The 18,802-nt window shown below is 42.6% G+C and overlaps 1 protein-coding gene across 1 annotated transcript in view; it reads left to right on the top strand.

Moving 5' to 3' along the window:
- The first annotated feature begins 250 nt into the window (after window positions 1–250).
- Window positions 251–18,802, top strand: part of ST8SIA3 (ST8 alpha-N-acetyl-neuraminide alpha-2,8-sialyltransferase 3) — a 28,781-nt gene continuing 10,229 nt past the window's right edge. The window contains exons 1-2 of the mRNA XM_075268704.1: window positions 251–720; window positions 17,759–17,881. Coding sequence (XP_075124805.1) covers window positions 542–720; window positions 17,759–17,881 — 302 coding nt within the window. The 5' untranslated portion in view covers window positions 251–541. The remainder of the gene's footprint in view (window positions 721–17,758; window positions 17,882–18,802) is intronic.

Here is an 18,802-nt window from a genome sequence, read left to right as displayed (position 1 = left end):
TGTGATAGTTCCTGCAGGATCCTGGGGGCAGATCCTCCTATGGCATCCCTGGCAGTAACAATAATATTAATGATAATATTAATATTAATGCTATTATGTTTCATGTCAGTATGATAGTTCCTGCAGGATCCTGGGGGCAGATCCTCCTATGGCATCCCTGGCAGAGGAGACCCTTGAGTGTGAGCTGCAGTACGCATGCCCCCTGCCTCCTCCTACCCTCCATATGGAGAGCCTGGCTGTGTGAGGGGATTCCTGGGCTGTCTGGGGGTCTCCTTGTGCTTTGTGTGGTGCATGCAGTGGTCTCCATTATTCTAGCAGCAGGCAGGCACATTAGTCCTGGGCAGGCAGGCTGGCAGCTGGCAGGGCAGGCACAATGAGGGGGGCTCCCAGCACAGACGCATCAGCTGCCATTTCCCCAGTGCAGCTCTGCCCTCCATCTTCTTCCTAAATCTCCCTGGCTCTGGGCTCTCCCTCTGGATTATCTCTTATTATTTCGTCTCCCATCGACCTAGTTCTTATGTGGCTGCTGCATTGAGCAGGGATGAGAATCTGCAAGATGGTGCGGGTGGCAAGTGTGCTGGGTCTGGTGATGCTGAGCGTTGCCCTCCTCATCCTCTCCCTCATCAGCTATGTGTCTCTGAAGAAGGACAACATCTTCACCACCCCCAAGTATGCCAGTGCCGGGGGCCCCAGGATGTACATGTTCCATGCAGGCTTCAGGTATGTAGCACATTGATACATTGTATCAGCTCATCAGGGGAGGGGGAGGGGTGATACATTGTATCTGAGGGATCAGCTCATCACACTATGGGGAGGGGGCCTGGCTGGCTGGCTGTCAGGGTCTTTATGGCACCTATAGATGGGTGCTGGCTTGTCACTGCTGACATTATACATCATAGTCCCTGCCTAATATATATTCTGTGGCCATCATCCTGGCGCAGGCGCAGTGTGGAGGGCTAAGCTCTCATTAGAAGAGGTCATCATATAATACACAGTGATGTTATAATTATCAGCTCCTCCCTGTCTAATACACAGAGGTGACATCATGGTGGAGTTAACCCTTCCCTGCCTGCAGACTGGGGTGCTGCTGTCCCAGGTGCTGATCAATAGAAGACATGATGGAGTCAGTGGATTGTTAGAAATGGACTCCAGTCTGTGGCTGAGGAACTACAACTACCAGCTGTCAGAGTATACTGGGAGTTGTGGTCATGCACTAAATAGGGAGGCACAGGATGGATGCCAGAGCTGTAGAGAAGAATCCTATAGCACAGATGAGGAGTGCTCCTTACTCCTCATATAAAGTTTGGTGTCAAGAATAGTAAGCCAACCATTTCCTTAGGGATCCAGTACAGCAAGAAAAACACCAGCAAAAATTTGGAATTGTCTGTAGATCCTTATCAGAAAGCTGAGTAATAATTAACATTAATAATTAATATAGTCACCCAACTTTCCCTAAGGTCCTGAGAGGCAAGCCTTCCTAGTGGTATAGGAGCTGGAGCGAAGTAGACTGTGTATGAATATGCTTGTAGGTGCTGTAATGGTGGGTTGGATAGCACCCAGCTTTCCTGAGACCAGATGTAACTTGCAAGCAATTTGTAACAACTTAACCAGAAAAGAGCAACATGTGTCAGGTATATTGGCGCATGTCACATCCCTTGTATATATATGTCCGGTCAGCTTCACTTATTGATATTTCTAATAACATAGCAAATATAATATATCTTATCATCCATGTTCTATACTATTTTACATTCCAAATGTTCAGAGTTACATCCTGTATTATACTCCCGAGCTACACTCACTATTCTGCTGGTACAGTCACTGTGTACATACATTACATTACTTATCCTGTACTGATCCTGAGTTACATCCTGAATTATACTCCAGAGCTGCGCTCACTATTCTGCTGGTGCACTCACTGTGTACATACATTACATTACACATCCTGTACTGATCCTGAGTTACATCCTGTATTATACTCCAGAGCTGCGCTCACTATTCTGCTGGTACAGTCACTGTGTACATACATTACATTACTTATCCTGTACTGATCCTGAGTTACATCCTGTATTATACTCCAGAGCTGCACTCACTATTCTGCTGGTACAGTCACAGTGTACATACATTACATTACTTATCCTGTACTGATCCTGAGTTACATCCTGTATTATACTCCAGAGCTGCACTCACTATTCTGCTGGTGCAGTCACTGTGTACATACATTACATTACTTATCCTGTACTGATCCTGAGTTACATCCTGTATTATACTCCAGAGCTGCGCTGACTATTCTGCTGGTACAGTCACTGTGGACATACATTACATTACTTATCCTGTACTGATCCTGAGTTACATCCTGTATTATACTCCAGAGCTGCGCTCACTATTCTGCTGGTGCAGTCACTGTGTACATACATTACATTACTTATCCTATACTGATCCTGAGTTACATCCTGTATTATATCCCAGAGCTGCGCTCACTATTCTACTGGTACAGTCACTGTGTACATACATTACATTATTTATCCTGCGCTGATCCTGAGTTACATCCTGTATTATACTCCAGAGCTGCGCTCACTATTCTGCTGGTACAGTCACTGTGTACATACATTACATTACTTATCCTGTACTGATCCTGAGTTACATCCTGTATTATACTCCAGAGCTGCGCTCACTATTCTGCTGGTGCAATCACTGTGTACATACATTAAATTACTTATCCTGTACTGATCCTGAGTTACATCCTGTATTATACTCCAGAGCTGCGCTCACTATTCTGCTGGTGCAATCACTGTGTACATACATTAAATTACTTATCCTGTACTGATCCTGAGTTACATCCTGTATTATACTCCAGAGCTGCACTCACTATTCTGCTGGTACAGTCACAGTGTACATACATTACATTACTTATCCTGTATTGATCCTGAGTTACATCCTGTATTATACTCCAGAGCTGCGCTCACTATTCTGCTGGTACAGTCACTGTGGACATACATTACATTACTTATCCTGTACTGATCCTGAGTTACATCCTGTATTATACTCCAGAGCTGCGCTCACTATTCTGCTGGTGCAATCACTGTGTACATACATTAAATTACTTATCCTGTACTGATCCTGAGTTACATCCTGTATTATACTCCAGAGCTGCGCTCACTATTCTGCTGGTGCAATCACTGTGTACATACATTAAATTACTTATCCTGTACTGATCCTGAGTTACATCCTGTATTATACTCCAGAGCTGCACTCACTATTCTGCTGGTACAGTCACAGTGTACATACATTACATTACTTATCCTGTATTGATCCTGAGTTACATCCTGTATTATACTCCAGAGCTGCGCTCACTATTCTGCTGGTACAGTCACTGTGGACATACATTACATTACTTATCCTGTACTGATCCTGAGTTACATCCTGTATTATACTCCAGAGCTGCGCTCACTATTCTGCTGGTGCAGTCACTGTGTACATACATTACATTACTTATCCTGTACTGATCCTGAGTTACATCCTGTATTATATCCCAGAGCTGCGCTCACTATTCTACTGGTACAGTCACTGTGTACATACATTACATTACTTATCCTGCGCTGATCCTGAGTTACATCCTGTATTATACTCCAGAGCTGCGCTCACTATTCTACTGGTGCAGTCACTGTGTACATACATTACATTACTTATCCTGTACTGATCCTGAGTTACATCCTGTATTATACTCCAGAGCTGCGCTCACTATTCTGCTGGTGCAGTCACTGTGTACATACATTACATTACTTATCCTGTATTATACTCCAGAGCTGCGCTCACTATTCTGCTGGCACAGTCACTGTGTACATACATTACATTACTTATCCTGTACTGATCCTGAGTTACATCCTGTATTATACTCCAGAGCTGTGCTCACTATTCTACTGGTACAGTCACTGTGTACATACATTACATTACTTATCCTGCACTGATCCTGAGTTACATCCTGTATTATACTCCAGAGCTGCGCTCACTATTCTGCTGGTACAGTCACTGTGTACATACATTACATTACTTATCCTGTACTGATCCTGAGTTACATCCTGTATTATACTCCAGAGCTGCACTCACTATTCTGCTGGTACAGTCACTCTGTACATACATTACATTACACATCCTGTACTGATCCTGAGTTACATCCTGTATTATACTCCAGAGCTGCACTCACTATTCTGCTGGTACAGTCACTCTGTACATACATTACATTACACATCCTGTACTGATCCTGAGTTACATCCTGTATTATACTCCAGAGCTGTGCTCACTATTCTACTGGTACAGTCACTGTGTACATACATTACATTACTTATCCTGCACTGATCCTGAGTTACATCCTGTATTATACTCCAGAGCTGCGCTCACTATTCTGCTGGTACAGTCACTGTGTACATACATTACATTACTTATCCTGTACTGATCCTGAGTTACATCCTGTATTATACTCCAGAGCTGCACTCACTATTCTGCTGGTACAGTCACTCTGTACATACATTACATTACACATCCTGTACTGATCCTGAGTTACATCCTGTATTATACTCCAGAGCTGCACTCACTATTCTGCTGGTACAGTCACTCTGTACATACATTACATTACACATCCTGTACTGATCCTGAGTTACATCCTGTATTATACTCCAGAGCTGCGCTCACTATTCTGCTAGTGCAGTCACTGTGTACATACATTACATTACTTATCCTGTACTGATCCTGAGTTACATCCTGTATTATACTCTAGAGCTGCACTCACTATTCTGCTGGTACAGTCACTGTGTACATACATTACATTACACATCCTGTACTGATCCTGAGTTACATCCTGTATTATACTCCAGAGCTGCGCTCACTATTCTGCTGGTACAGTCACTGTGTACATACATTACATTACTTATCCTGTACTGATCCTGAGTTACATCCTGTATTATACTCCAGAGCTGCACTCACTATTCTGCTGGTGCAGTCACTGTGTACATACATTACATTACTTATCCTGTACTGATCCTGAGTTCCTCTTACTCTGTATGGATTCTGCTGGTATGACTTGCATTATAATTTGCCCTCTTTAGTATGTTTAATGTCTGTGCTGTATAACAGGGCAGTAGATATCTCATGTCTGTCTAGCATAGAATTATTGAAGGCCTGAGCTACATTAAAGGGGTTTTCTGGGACATATATTGATGACTTATCATTAGGATTGGCCATCAATATGTGATCAATGGGTGACACCCACGGATCAGCTGGTTGAGGCACTGAATACTGAGCACAGCGCTATACATATTGTAATGGCTGTGCTTGGTATTGCAGCTCAGCACTATTCACTTGAATGGGACTGAGCTGCTGCTGTACCATGGGACTGATGATGTGATTTCATTAGAACTGGAATGAGGCCTTCACGCTCATGAGCAACACAGCCTCTATATCCAGCTGAATAGCCGGGTCCCCAGTTGTCATACCACTACCGATGACATATTGATGACCTATCTTAAGGACAGGACATCAATATGTAAGACATGGAGAATCCCTTTAATGACTCTCGACATTATCAGGTCTAATAGCACTTAAAGGGATGATTATAATATTCTGGTATGTGATCACTTCAGGATTGGTAGGGGCCCCTAGGACCTCCGCTGATCCTGAGCATGACGGGGCCGCAGCACTGGTCACCTTCACTCTTTTGCAACTTTCATATCCGGTCTAGACAATGCTCTGTGAGCTTAACACAGGCCATGCACATTAGAACAAGAGAAGAGGGCAGAGACAAGGATCGGGAAGTTGGATTTCAGCATGACCGGGGCTTTATGTTTTGGGGCTTTCTCCACACTCCTTGGTCAGACTACTTGCATGCCTGGCAAATCCAAGTGTGTATGTTGGGGGGACATGTCGGGAGAGATAGCTGCTGAATACAGCGTCAGCCTGTAGCGATATAAAGTGTAAGGCCTGCGCATCAGTAACATCTATCTGTCCAGTGTATCATTGAAACCAAGACAGACACTACAACAGTGACTATAAAGCTGACACTATTGTCAGGCTGAGGAGACACGATAAGACTGGCGCCATTGTCATGAACGTCAGGCTGGGACCATGACTAGAGACGGGTGAACTGCACAAGATCTGTTTTGCGAATATTCAGGTTCATCCATTTGGTTCTGGTCCGAACAAGACGCCCTATAGGTGTGAAAACATATTAAAAACTTATTCACCTTCACTAACCCCCCCTCGACTACTTCGAGATGTCCTTTGATCCCTTGGGGTCCCCTTCTAAACTTTTCCGGCCTCATGGGTGACATCACAGGCCTCAGGGGACAGATGAGGCCTGTGATGGGGCACAGTAATCCCATGGTACCCTAACAAAAGCATGGTGACGTGCTCAGTGTGCTCGATGAGGTGCAGGGGTGTAAATAAAGTCTGGTGGGCCCCGGTGCAATCTTTTGTCCCTACCTCATGCCTATAGCGAATTCTTGGTATTGATGGTTACAGGTGCTAAGGAGTTTAATCCGCCTTAGTGTGATTCGGGTAATCTGTGGGTCTCCTTGGTTTATGGGCCACATGGAAGCTGCAATCTCAGTACTGATGTCAGTGCTTATGGGCCCCCCTAAGGCTCCTGGGCCCAGGTGCGACTGCACCCTCTGCACCCCCTCAAGTTACACCCCTGCTGAGGCCCAATAACAGGCTTATGGCCTGATGGCTTATGCTTAGGATGGGCCATCAGTATTACATCTGAGTACGGTCTGACACCCGGGACCCCTGCAGATCGCTGATACCAAGACAAAGCATCAATATTAGATCTGGGTGAAGACCCAACACCCGGGACCCCATCTATTTGAGAAGTTGTGTCTCCCAGTATTGTTTATGCACTTCTCACTCATTTATAATGGCAGGTTTCGCTGCCCCATTGAAGTTTATGGGACGATGCTACTCACTCGCTGCTACACTGTAAACAATGCTCAAAGCCGTATCAGACCTAAAAGGAATGGTTTATCATAATGATAGGCCTTCAATATTAAACAGTGGATATAATCACTTTATGGGTGCACTCACATGGAGTAACGTGCCGCATGACCTGGCACGTATACGCCGTGTGAGATTTTGAGCGCCGTATACGCTCCCATTGATTTCAATGGGAGCCTGGATCGTATATGCCGCGTGATTTTGCAGCCGCAAAATCACAGCCGCAAAATAACGCGGCGTATACGAGACTAACTCCCATTGAAATCAATGGGAGTGTATACGGCGCTCAAAATCTCACACGGCGTATACGTGCCAGGTCACGCGGCACTTTACACCATGTGAATGCACCCTTATAAATCAAAGGGGACAGAAACAAACTAAATATTACAGAATAATAAACCAATCCTCAAATCTTATGGCTCGTTCACATGGGCACAGAGGGGGCGAATTATGGTGCGTAATCCACGTCATAGTCCGCCTCCTCACAATAGTGGTCTGTGGAGACCGCCAGGCTACTTTTTTCCATGAGCGGCATGTTGCCGCTCACGGAAAAAAGAAACAGGCCAGGCCGCCTTTTCTTCAGGCGGATTCCGCGGCTCGCTGAACCGCGGTGTCCGCCTGGCGGCAAAAATCTCCGGAGTCGGTCCATTCATTTGAGCCAACTCCGGAGGGGGAAGCCGCGACAGTCGTGGCAGGCGGGTTTTGGCACGAGAGTGATATGGCTCCCCGCGTCACTCTCGGTGCCAAAATCCGCCATTACGCCCCCTCGTGTGAACTAATGTTGCACACCTAATGAACTAACACTGGTGTGGTTGGGGGGGTTTATATTCTTTATTCACTTTATCTGTAATCATAAGGGACATGCATCAATATGGAGAGCAGGACCTCCCTTCTTCTTGCTATCTGAGGTGCACTACAATAAGTGTCCTTACATACTATCTAGTAGTTATACATTAGCATCAAGTTCTCAGTCATTCCTAACATCAGTGACTGTATCAACATATACTGAACAATACAATATGAGAATATAACAACAACATGGCTGCAGCAATTAATCACTGTACCTGTAATCATAAGGGACATGCATCAATATGGAGAGTAGGACCTCCCTTCTTCTTGCTATCTGAGGTGCACTACAATAAGTGTCCCACCAGAAACACACCTCTGAGATACATGGTCCCACTCTAGTGTCAGATTACAGGACCTGTAAACTGCTAGTCTGACACTAGGTAATATCCAAATTTTTGTGTGGTGGATCTTTCTCTATATATATCTCACATTCTTCCCCACTAAATTAATGTCGTCCTCGACATTCCGCATTTCCACAATTATGTGGGTTGTCTTAAGGTACTTTAGTAATTGAGAACAATCAATTGGTGGTGATATCTCCAATAGAGGTCAATGCCTCATTGTAACATATGTTCCCATAAAATGTCACAAGTTACTTCTAGGTCCGTTGCTAGCTAAGAGACCTAGAAGAGCCAATGTTAGCACTGGTTCTCAGTAGTATTGGACCACCATGCATAACAATGCTACTACAATATCTGAACCTCACAGTTTCTATCGCTAAACAACTAGAAACATTGCCAAATAAACAAACTAATTGTAAACGTAACAGTGCAATTGCTTTGAAGGTAAATAGTCTTTATATCCGCTCACAGTTCTCCAGAAAATATGCTGGTGGTAGGTACCATTCAGGTTGTTTCTCTTGGCCAATGGTTTTCACTACCTGTTTAGCATGAAAACTTCTTGGTACCCTACTTGGTTCTCCCATGGTATCATAAGTAAGTGTAACCGGCCTTCGCCTTTTGAACAGCTCACATTTCTTCGGTGTTAGCTTGATTCCATGCTGTTGGTAGCGCTGAAGCACAGTCCGTACATGTTCCACATGTTCAGTGAAAGACTTACTGTGAACCAGGTTGTCATCAAGATATGGTTGACAGATACTGTCTCTCAGTCCTTCCAAGCATTCTTCCATGCTTCTCTGAAATTCCGCTGGAGCTGAGCTGAGCCCAAAAGGAATACGGATCCATTCATATAATCCCCAAGGTGTTATAAAGGCTGTCAAAGGCCTACTGGATTCTTCCATAAATCCTTGGTGATAGGCTTTCCCTTGATCAAGCACAGAAAACCATGAACTTCCTGACAAACTATTCAGCATATCTTGGATTCTCGGTATAGGATGACGGTCAGGAACTGACTTCTGGTTTAGTTCTCTATAATCACAGCAGAGTCTCAGGCTACCATCTCGTTTTCTTACACATACTATAGGAGAAGAGTAGGATGATTTTGACTTTCTAATCCATCCTCTATTTATCAGGTCTTGTAGGTACTCCTTCACTTCGTTATGAAGCGGTTTCGGCACGGAAGTATATGTCTTCTTAACGGGGGTGGTGTCTTTTAGATTAATCTTTAATTGGAGTGATGGAATATATCCAACATCAGACTCATCTCTGGAGAAGGCATGACATTCTTCTCTTAACATCTGCCTTACTATGCACTGTTCGTCTGCATCAAGATGATCCATAGGAACCGGAGGATCCCATTCCTCTTTAACTGAACACACTTCACCCTCTGCTTTGTCAACATTTTCCACTGTTTGTATGTTTGCAGTCAAAGAAGAAACTTGAACAGGTTTTATGCAAGCTGGGTATACCGCTTTGACTGTTTCCAAGTGACCCAACACGGTTTTTGGATCCAGTACAATATCATGTTTAGTGGAGTTCATTACTGGAATGGTTACCCGAGCATAGTTGTCATAAGGTACAATCACAACTGTCTCATCTGTATATATTCCCTCTGGTAACTGTGCAGTGCTACTTGGCACAAAGAGCTTTTCCTGGTTCTTCTTATGAGGTCCCACATGGACACCACACTTGACACCCATTATAGTACCTGCAGGAATAATGGTACGACGTACTCCAGTTCTTACCTCCTTCACAAATGTTTCTGCTTGGCTCACTTGGACGGCTTTTACCACCATCTCTGCTCTTCTTGTCGGCAGTGAAAATGATGCAGCCAGTGTACTCACCAAAGATGATGAAGGGATTTTTCTCAGGATGACTTCCTCAATCACATTATATCCAATGATTGGCTCTTCAGCTACATTATTGTCACTAGATACTAGAAAAGGCACCAGAAGTTCTATGTTGTCATTACCAGAGGACAGCTGAAAGGTTACTTCTATCCAACCAATGAAAGGAATTTCGGTCTTGTTTACCGCTCTCCCGCAAAATGGTTCAGAGCCTAGTAATTCTTCCACTGCCCTTACTTCTGTTTGAGGAAGGTACTGCTGCCGCCAACTTTCATTGATGATACTTGCTTGAGCTCCAGTGTCCCATAATGCCTGAAGAGGAACCCCATTTAGTTTACATAGGACCATACACCTTTTTCCTATTAAATTGATGAGTTTTCTTTGGCCTCTCGACACACTTTCACTCATCTGTAAGTTAGTTGTCGTGCACTTCCTAGAAGTGACTTGCTGTATATTGTTCTGTTGAAGCTCCAGTTGTTGGATACGATCACATACATTTTGGAAATAAGTATGTAGCAGATTTTCTTTGGCTTCCATACCTGAAGATGGTACTTTCTTTGGTTGGGACTGGGGCTTGGCACAGGTTACTGATTGTCCCTCATCAGCAACCTCCTGTCTTTTAACTGTGCAGATCTGGGTGCACAACATCCCCTAGCATAATGTCCTTCTTTACCACATTTGTAGCAGTGGCGACATGTATGACCTTGATTTGATGTCTTGCAGGCCTCACAAATTGGATTCTGCTTATTTCTGGAAGTTACTTGGGATGAAACCAATCTTGGTTCTTGAGAAGTCTTAAGTAACTTTTTCAATTCTGACATCTCATTCCTCAGTTCTTTCACAGCCTCCTCCCAGTTTGTCACTTCTGTATCTCCTGAAGGTGGAACTTTCTTTGATTTTAGCGTAGGTGGGGCGGTTTGAGTTGTAGATGACTCTACTTTTGTAAGTAATCCTTGTTGTGTGGTACCAGCCTGCATTTCGCCAAGTTTGCTGATTTTGCTGGAAGAGTACTTCTTTAATTTCTGTTCCCTCTCTTGTTCCCAACTGGCAGCTTCATTCATTTTCTTTATTAATACGTCATCAGTGACAGTGGGATCATCCAAATAAGGTTTCATTTGGAATGTAATGTGTCCACTGAGCAGTCCTGTTCCTACTGATCTCAGGAATTTCCTTTGAATCAAATCTGTTTCAAATTTTTCCTCTGCTCCCACTTCTCTAGAGGCAAAGAGAAGTCTGTCCTTTAGTTCTATAGCCCTGAAGAGGAAATTTTGAGGAGATTCTTTGCTGTCTTGCGAGATATTTACCAACCGGTGGTATAAGTCCGAGTTGCTCTCCTCCTTGTAGTGTCCTTTTAGGATAGTCTTCAGCTGTGGCAGTGTTAGATCACTTTTCATCTCTAACATATTTCTTATACTCATGCCGGGGCTTATTGCTTTAACTACTGCCTCAATCACTTCTAATTCACTGTAGCCCTTTTGCAGTCCCATGTCTATCTGGTGCATGAGATTTGTGTAAGACAGTTTGTCTTTTTGACCTCTTTCACCAATTTGACCACTAATTTTAAAGTCTTTCCGTATTGTCATTTCTGGCCACATGTTCTGTGGAGAAGTCCTGCAGTAAGTCTCTCTCTCTGACACCTCTTGCTTTGCTTGACTTGATGTCTCAGAAACAAGGGCTTTTTCTAACAGTTTGCTAGATTCCTGGAATGCTTTCTGCAAAGCAAGGTACTGTGCCTTTAAATCTTCCAATTGAGTCTGGGTCTTAGTCTCTTTTGCCTGTGCCCCGACCTCTGCCTCTGAATGCAGATCTGTAATGAACTGTTTGCACTTTTGGAGGAACAGACAGGTAACATCTTCATCCTCTGTTTCTCCCACTTCATCAAGCAGTTTATTGATAGCATTCAGCAGGTGCCTGCGGGTTCTGGCTTTGGAGATTTGCTCCCCTGGCACTTTAAGATATTTGCTAACAGCACCCAGTTCATCAAATGTTAGATGCATCAAGGACTCACTAATCTCATTAATACAGCTCTCCACATCCATTGTGAGTCTGCTGGGCAGGATCTCACTGAGGGGACACTCACAGGATATCACTGAGATGGCTGCACTGTACAATTGGTTCTTTTCTATCTCTTATTGAGTGAATTCTGCTCTGTATCTTCTATGAATTGTCACTACATCCCATCCTCGTCGCCATTTTTGTTGCACACCTAATGAACTAACACTGGTGTGGTTGGGGGGGTTTATATTCTTTATTCACTTTATCTGTAATCATAAGGGACATGCATCAATATGGAGAGCAGGACCTCCCTTCTTCTTGCTATCTGAGGTGCACTACAATAAGTGTCCTTACATACTATCTAGTAGTTATACATTAGCATCAAGTTCTCAGTCATTCCTAACATCAGTGACTGTATCAACATATACTGAACAATACAATATGAGAATATAACAACAACATGGCTGCAGCAATTAATCACTGTACCTGTAATCATAAGGGACATGCATCAATATGGAGAGTAGGACCTCCCTTCTTCTTGCTATCTGAGGTGCACTACAATAAGTGTCCCACCAGAAACACACCTCTGAGATACATGGTCCCACTCTAGTGTCAGATTACAGGACCTGTAAACTGCTAGTCTGACACTAGGTAATATCCAAATTTTTGTGTGGTGGATCTTTCTCTATATATATCTCACACTAAGCCTATCAGTAGGAGTGAAGGCCCCGCTCACAAGAGCTCACCAACATATCAGGAGATCCCTTTTCCCAATATATACTTTATATCCATAGTATCTGAAATGATGGAACACTTTGTGGTCATACATTGGTGTGGTCATACATTGGTGTGGTCATATATGATGCTAAACTTTATGGTCATACATGGGTGTGCTTATACATGATAGATTTCTTAGGGAACATATATAGGTGTGGTCATACATAATAGAACACTTTTTAGCCATACAAAGGTGTGGTCATACATGATGGATTGTTTAATGGTTATACATGGACATGGTAATACATGATGGAAACACTTTGTGGTCATGTATTGGTGTGATCATACAAGATGGAAGACTCTGTGGTTATACATTGATATGGTCTTACAAAATGGAGCACTTTGTTGTCATACATTAGTGTGGTCATACTTAATGGAACAATGAAGTAGTCATACATGATGGAATGTCCTTTGGACCATAGATTGTGGCCCTATATTGTTGTGGTCGTATATGATGGAACACTCTATGGTCCTATATTACTATGTTCATACATAATGAAACAGTGGTCATACACGATGCAATGTCCTTGTAGTCATACATTTTGGAAAGCTTTCTGATCATACATTGGTGTGGTCACAATGGATCTTCCTGGGCATACATAGATGTGGTGATACATGACTGAAAGCTTTGAGGTCATACGTTGGTATAATAATAGAAGATGAAACAATTAGTGGTCATACATTAGTGGAGTTATACATGATCACTTTATGGTCATACATTATGTGGTCATATATGATGGAACCCCCTGTGCTCATATATTGTTGTGGTCATACATGATTATTTTGTGGCAATACATTCATGTTGCTGGAAATCTATGTTGTCATGCCTTTGTGTGGTCATACATTTTGGAAAGCTTTGTGGTCATACATTTGTGGTCCTGATGGATCTTTCTGGTCATACATGACTGAAAGCTTTGATTTCACACATTGGTCTAATCATAGATGTTGAAACAATTAGTGTTCATACATTTGTGTGGTCGTACATGATCACTTTGTGGCCATATATGATGGAATGCCCTGTGTTCATATTTTGATGTGATCATACATGATTATTTTGTGGCAATGCATTAATGTTGTGGTCATACATGAAGGAATGCTTTGCGGTCATCCACTGGAGTGGTCATACATGATAGAAATCTATGTGGTCATGCATTGGTGTGGTCATACATGATGGAAATCTATGTAGACATGTATTGGTGTGGTCATACATGATGGAAATCTATGTGGTCATGCATTGGTGTGATCATACATGATGGAAATCTATGTGGCCATGCATTGTTGTGGTCATACATGATGGAAATCTATGTGGTCATGCATTGATGTGGTCATACATGATAGAAATCTATGTGGTCATGCATTGGTGTGGTCATACATGATGGAAATCTATGTAGACATGTATTGGTGTGGTCATACATGATGGAAATCTATGTGGTCATGCATTGGTGTGATCATACATGATGGAAATCTATGTGGCCATGCATTGTTGTGGTCATACATGATGGAAATCTATGTGGTCATGCATTGATGTGGTCATACATGATGGAAATCTATGTGGTCATGCATTGGTGTGGTCATACATGTTGGAAATCTATGTGGCCATGCATTGGTGTGGTCATACATGATGGAAATTAATGTGGTCATGCATTGGTGTGGTCATACAAGAAGGAAATCTATTTGGCCATGCATTGGTGTGGTCATACATGATGGAAATCTATGTGGTCATGCATTAGTGTGGTCATACATGATGATAATCTATGTGGCCATGCATTGGTGTGGTCATACATGATGGAAATCTATGTGGTCATGCATTGGTGTGGTCATACATGTTGGAAATCTATGTGGCCATGCATTGGTGTGGTCATACATGATGGAAATTAATGTGGTCATGCATTGGTGTGGTCATACATGATGGAAATCTATGTGGTCATGCATTGGTGTGGTCATACATGATGGAAATCAATGTGGTCATGCATTAGTGTGGTCATACATGTTGGAAATCTATGTGGCCATGCATTGGTGTGGTCATACATGATGGAAATTAATGTGGTCATGCATTGGTGTGGTCATACAAGAAGGAAATCTATTTGGCCATGCATTGGTGTGGTCATACATCATGGAAATCTATGTGGCCATGCATTGTTGTGGTCATACATGCTCGAATGCTTTGTGGTCATACATTCTAATCTTGTTTTCGCCCCAGTCCTAGCCCTGAGCTGAGTATAATTCTGCTGCATTATGATGGAAGCTTTTGTGAATTGGAGAGAGGTGCGGATTCTCTGCATCTCAGGTCTGCGCCCCATCCCCCCATTTCTCATTGTAGTCCTTTTAGAGAACACACTGGTAAAATGCTTGTAATCTGGCATTTGGCAGCTGCTGTGCCTGTTTAGATTAAATGCGAGCATTTACCAGCAGCACGAGCGCAATTCCAGTCACGTGTATCATATAAATCCTCTGGTCTGAGCAGATTAAGCTAAACAACTGGAGTGTTTGAGAGGAACGTACGGCATTGTGCAGGAACAGCTGGGGATGAGCCTCTTCCATCACCGCCAATGGCTCCACAAGTGCAATCGCAAAACGGGCCGTGAAATTGTGATCAGATTATCATCCAGCTGCCCAATGCACCAGGGTATCACACCATGTAGTGAATCGGGGGCTATTGTAGACTCCTACTGCAGAGAGCAGCAGGTACAATGGTCAGGATATGTTGGGGGTTGTAGTTTCCAAACAGCTGGAGAAGCCAAGCTCAAGACCGCAGCTCTAGAGGAGATTTCATACTGCTGCATGTATTCTTTAACATTTTATTTTATTATTATATTTTGCCTATAAATCATGTCCCTGAATTGCCCTCGTCCAGCCTTCTCCTGTAACCCTACATGAATGGCATAGAATTCTGTACAGTCATGTAGATTTGCATCTTCTGACCCCTGGGAAGAACAAGTAGTCACTCTGAATTCTAGATGTAAATACCAAATTTGGGTGAAAACCACTATAGATCCTTTTTTTCTGGGTCCTTTTTATAATGGGTCCTTTTATTATGGGTACTTTTTACAGGTCCTTTTTTTTTTACAGGTCCCTTTTTCTGGGTCCTTTTTGTCATGGGTCCTTTTTATTACAGGTCCTTTACTCTGGGTCCTTATTTTTTTTTTATCAGGGGTCCTTTTATTATGGGTACTTTTTCCAGCTCCTTTTTTTTCCCAGCTCCTTTTTTTCTGGGTCCTTTTTATTATGGGTCGTTTTATTATGGGTTCCTTTTTACAGGTCCTTTTTTTTACAGGTCCTTTTTTATCATGGGTCCTTTTTTAAAGATCAATTTTCCAGTTCCTTTTTATTACATGTCCTTTATTCTGGGTCCTTTTTTTTATCATGGGTCCTTTTATTGTGGGTACTTTTACCAGGTCATTTTTTTCACAGGTCCTTTTTTTCTGGGTCCTTTTTATCAAGGGTCCTTTTATTGTGGGTACTTTTTCCAGGTCCTTTTTTTCCAGGTCCTTTTTTCTGGGTCCTTTTTATCATGGGTCTTTTTATATAGATCTGTTTTTCCAGTTCCTTTTTATTACATGTCCTTTATTCTGGGTCCTTTTCATCATGGGCCCTTTTATTATGGGTACTTTTTCTAGGTCCTTTTTTTTTTTTTTTTCTTTTTTTTTTACAGGTCCCTTTTTCTGCATCCTTTTTACCATGGGTCCTTTTATATAGATCTGTTTTTCCAGTTCCTTTTTATTACAGGTCCTATACTCTGATTCTTTTTTTTTCTTATCTTGGGTCCTTTTATTATGGGTACTTTTTGCAGATCCTTTTTTTTTACAGGCCCTTTTTTTCTGGCTCCTTTTTATCATTGGTCCTTTTTTATAGATCTGTTTTTCCAGTTTCTTTTTATTACATGTCCTTTTTTGTGGGTCCTTTTTATTTTGCATCCTTTTTTCATGGGTCCTTTTTTCCAGGTCCTTTTTATTACGGGTCTTTTTTTTTTTCCGAGCATCATAGAAATGTAATCATTGGCCGACATCAGAGAGCTCTTTGCTATCCAGCTGGTCAAGAGTTTACGAAGCGGTCATCTTGAGACTACTCCATATTGGATCATGTTCTGGGGAGCACACATTTTAATAGGGCCCATCAGTTTGACATGGCTTGATAGAATTGGCACAGCTCACTAAGCATATTAGCCTCACACCCTCTCCTATGACATCTCATGGCTGCAACCCATCACTGGCCTGAGGAGTTTGGGTGGGTGAGGCCAGTGATAGAAAACAGTGGTGCTCAAAATCAGTGGAGAATGTAGGTATTGTAAGCCATGTCTTGAACCTCACCTATGCCTGCTGTATTTTCGCCCATTCTCAACCATGTTCCTTTGTGCCCCCACATAGTAAAATGCCCAATTTAGTGGCCCTGACCTGGTATCATGCTCCTTGTGGAGTAGAACCCAAAGCCTTGAAGCCAGAGCTCAAAATCTGTGACTGTCCTGCAGAATCTGATGGTTAGGAGGTATGGAGGTGCTGTCATTGGCGCTGCCTCTCTTTATACAGAATGACTAATTTAATTTTTTTCTTAACTACCTATAAATTTTTCAGGTTTCACTTTGGCCACTAAACCAACGGTCTGACACTTCCTGTTCTGTAGAGATCACTTCTCGGTAGTCAATGCATTATCGGCACGGGCGGGATTACTATGATATAATTATATAGCCATTGACTCTCTGATTCAGTATCACTGCCAGGGGTGCAACAATAAGGGGGTACATAGGTAGGTGTTTGCATGTGGATTTGGTGTATGAGGGAGCCTCAGTGATCTTCTGCAACGCAAGAAACACCAGATCCAAAAATGGCACATCATAGTTGGTTGACACAATCATGCTAGTTGGAAATGCAACCATGCTTCCTAGGAAGAATTGGAAATTTAAGAAATTGACCTTAAATGCTCTTTCTGCGTCATGTCACAGACCATAATGCTGATCTATCTGTATATTATCAGGTCACAATTTGCTATGAAGTTTTTGGATCCTTCTTTTGTTCCAATAACAAATTCCTTGACTCAAGAACTACAGGAGAAACCTGCAAAGTGGGTGTTCAACCGGACAGCGTTCGCTCGTCAGAGGTAAGTGGAAGAATTCCTACAAATATAAACCAATCTGCACCACAATGCCCAGTTTGTTTCCCCATATTGGCCAGCTCCCCTAATGGTAACAGGTCTGGGGTCTGAATTTTGGGGTCTGGGAACTGAATACTGGATTTGGTCTCAGATATGAATTATGGATCTGAATTTTTTATACTTGAATGATGGGATCTGTTGTAGGCTCTGAATTCTAAGATCTAGTCTGGGATCTGGATACTGGGTTTGATCTGGTCTCAGGTATGAAATAAGGGATCTGGTCTGGATATTCAGTTTTTGGATCTGAGTTATGGGGCCTGTTGTAGGATCTGAATTTTTAGATGATCTCGAATCTGAATGATGTGGGCTGTTTTAGGATCTGAGTTATGGACTGTGGGCTCTGAATTATGGGGTCTAGTCTGTGGACTAAATTTTGAGGTTTGGTATCTATATTTAAGGATCTTCATTGGGGTCTAAATGATAAGATCTTCACTCTAAATATTAAGGTCTAACTTGTAGGATTTGTGGTCCAAATTATGAGATCTGGGGTTTGCATTATATGATCTGGTCTCATTCCTGGAATTTTGGATTATGGTGTCTAAATCATTAGTTCTTGTTCAATTTATGGGATCTGGCCTGGAGGTCTGAATTTTAGGGTCTGAATTATTTGGTTTGTTTAAGGGTGTAATTTATGGAGTCTAGGCTCTGAGTCATGGAATCTGGACTGGGGTTTAAATTTTGGGGTCTGGAGTCTGAATGTTGGTGTTTCAATTTTGGAATTTAGACTGTGGTCTGAATTTTGGAGAGTGGAATAATTTTAGGGTCTGGTCTAGATTAAAGGGGTTGCGACACTGATGACGCTTATCGGCTGTCCCTAGGATGGGAGATAAGTGTCTGGGTCCTCCAGTGATCAGGAGTACAGGGTCC

Source organism: Leptodactylus fuscus, chromosome 1 (assembly GCF_031893055.1).
Source record: "Leptodactylus fuscus isolate aLepFus1 chromosome 1, aLepFus1.hap2, whole genome shotgun sequence".
Lineage (NCBI taxonomy): Eukaryota > Metazoa > Chordata > Amphibia > Anura > Leptodactylidae > Leptodactylus > Leptodactylus fuscus.
Note: the sequence above shows the minus strand (reverse complement) of the source record. Positions and strands in the feature narration are given on the sequence as shown.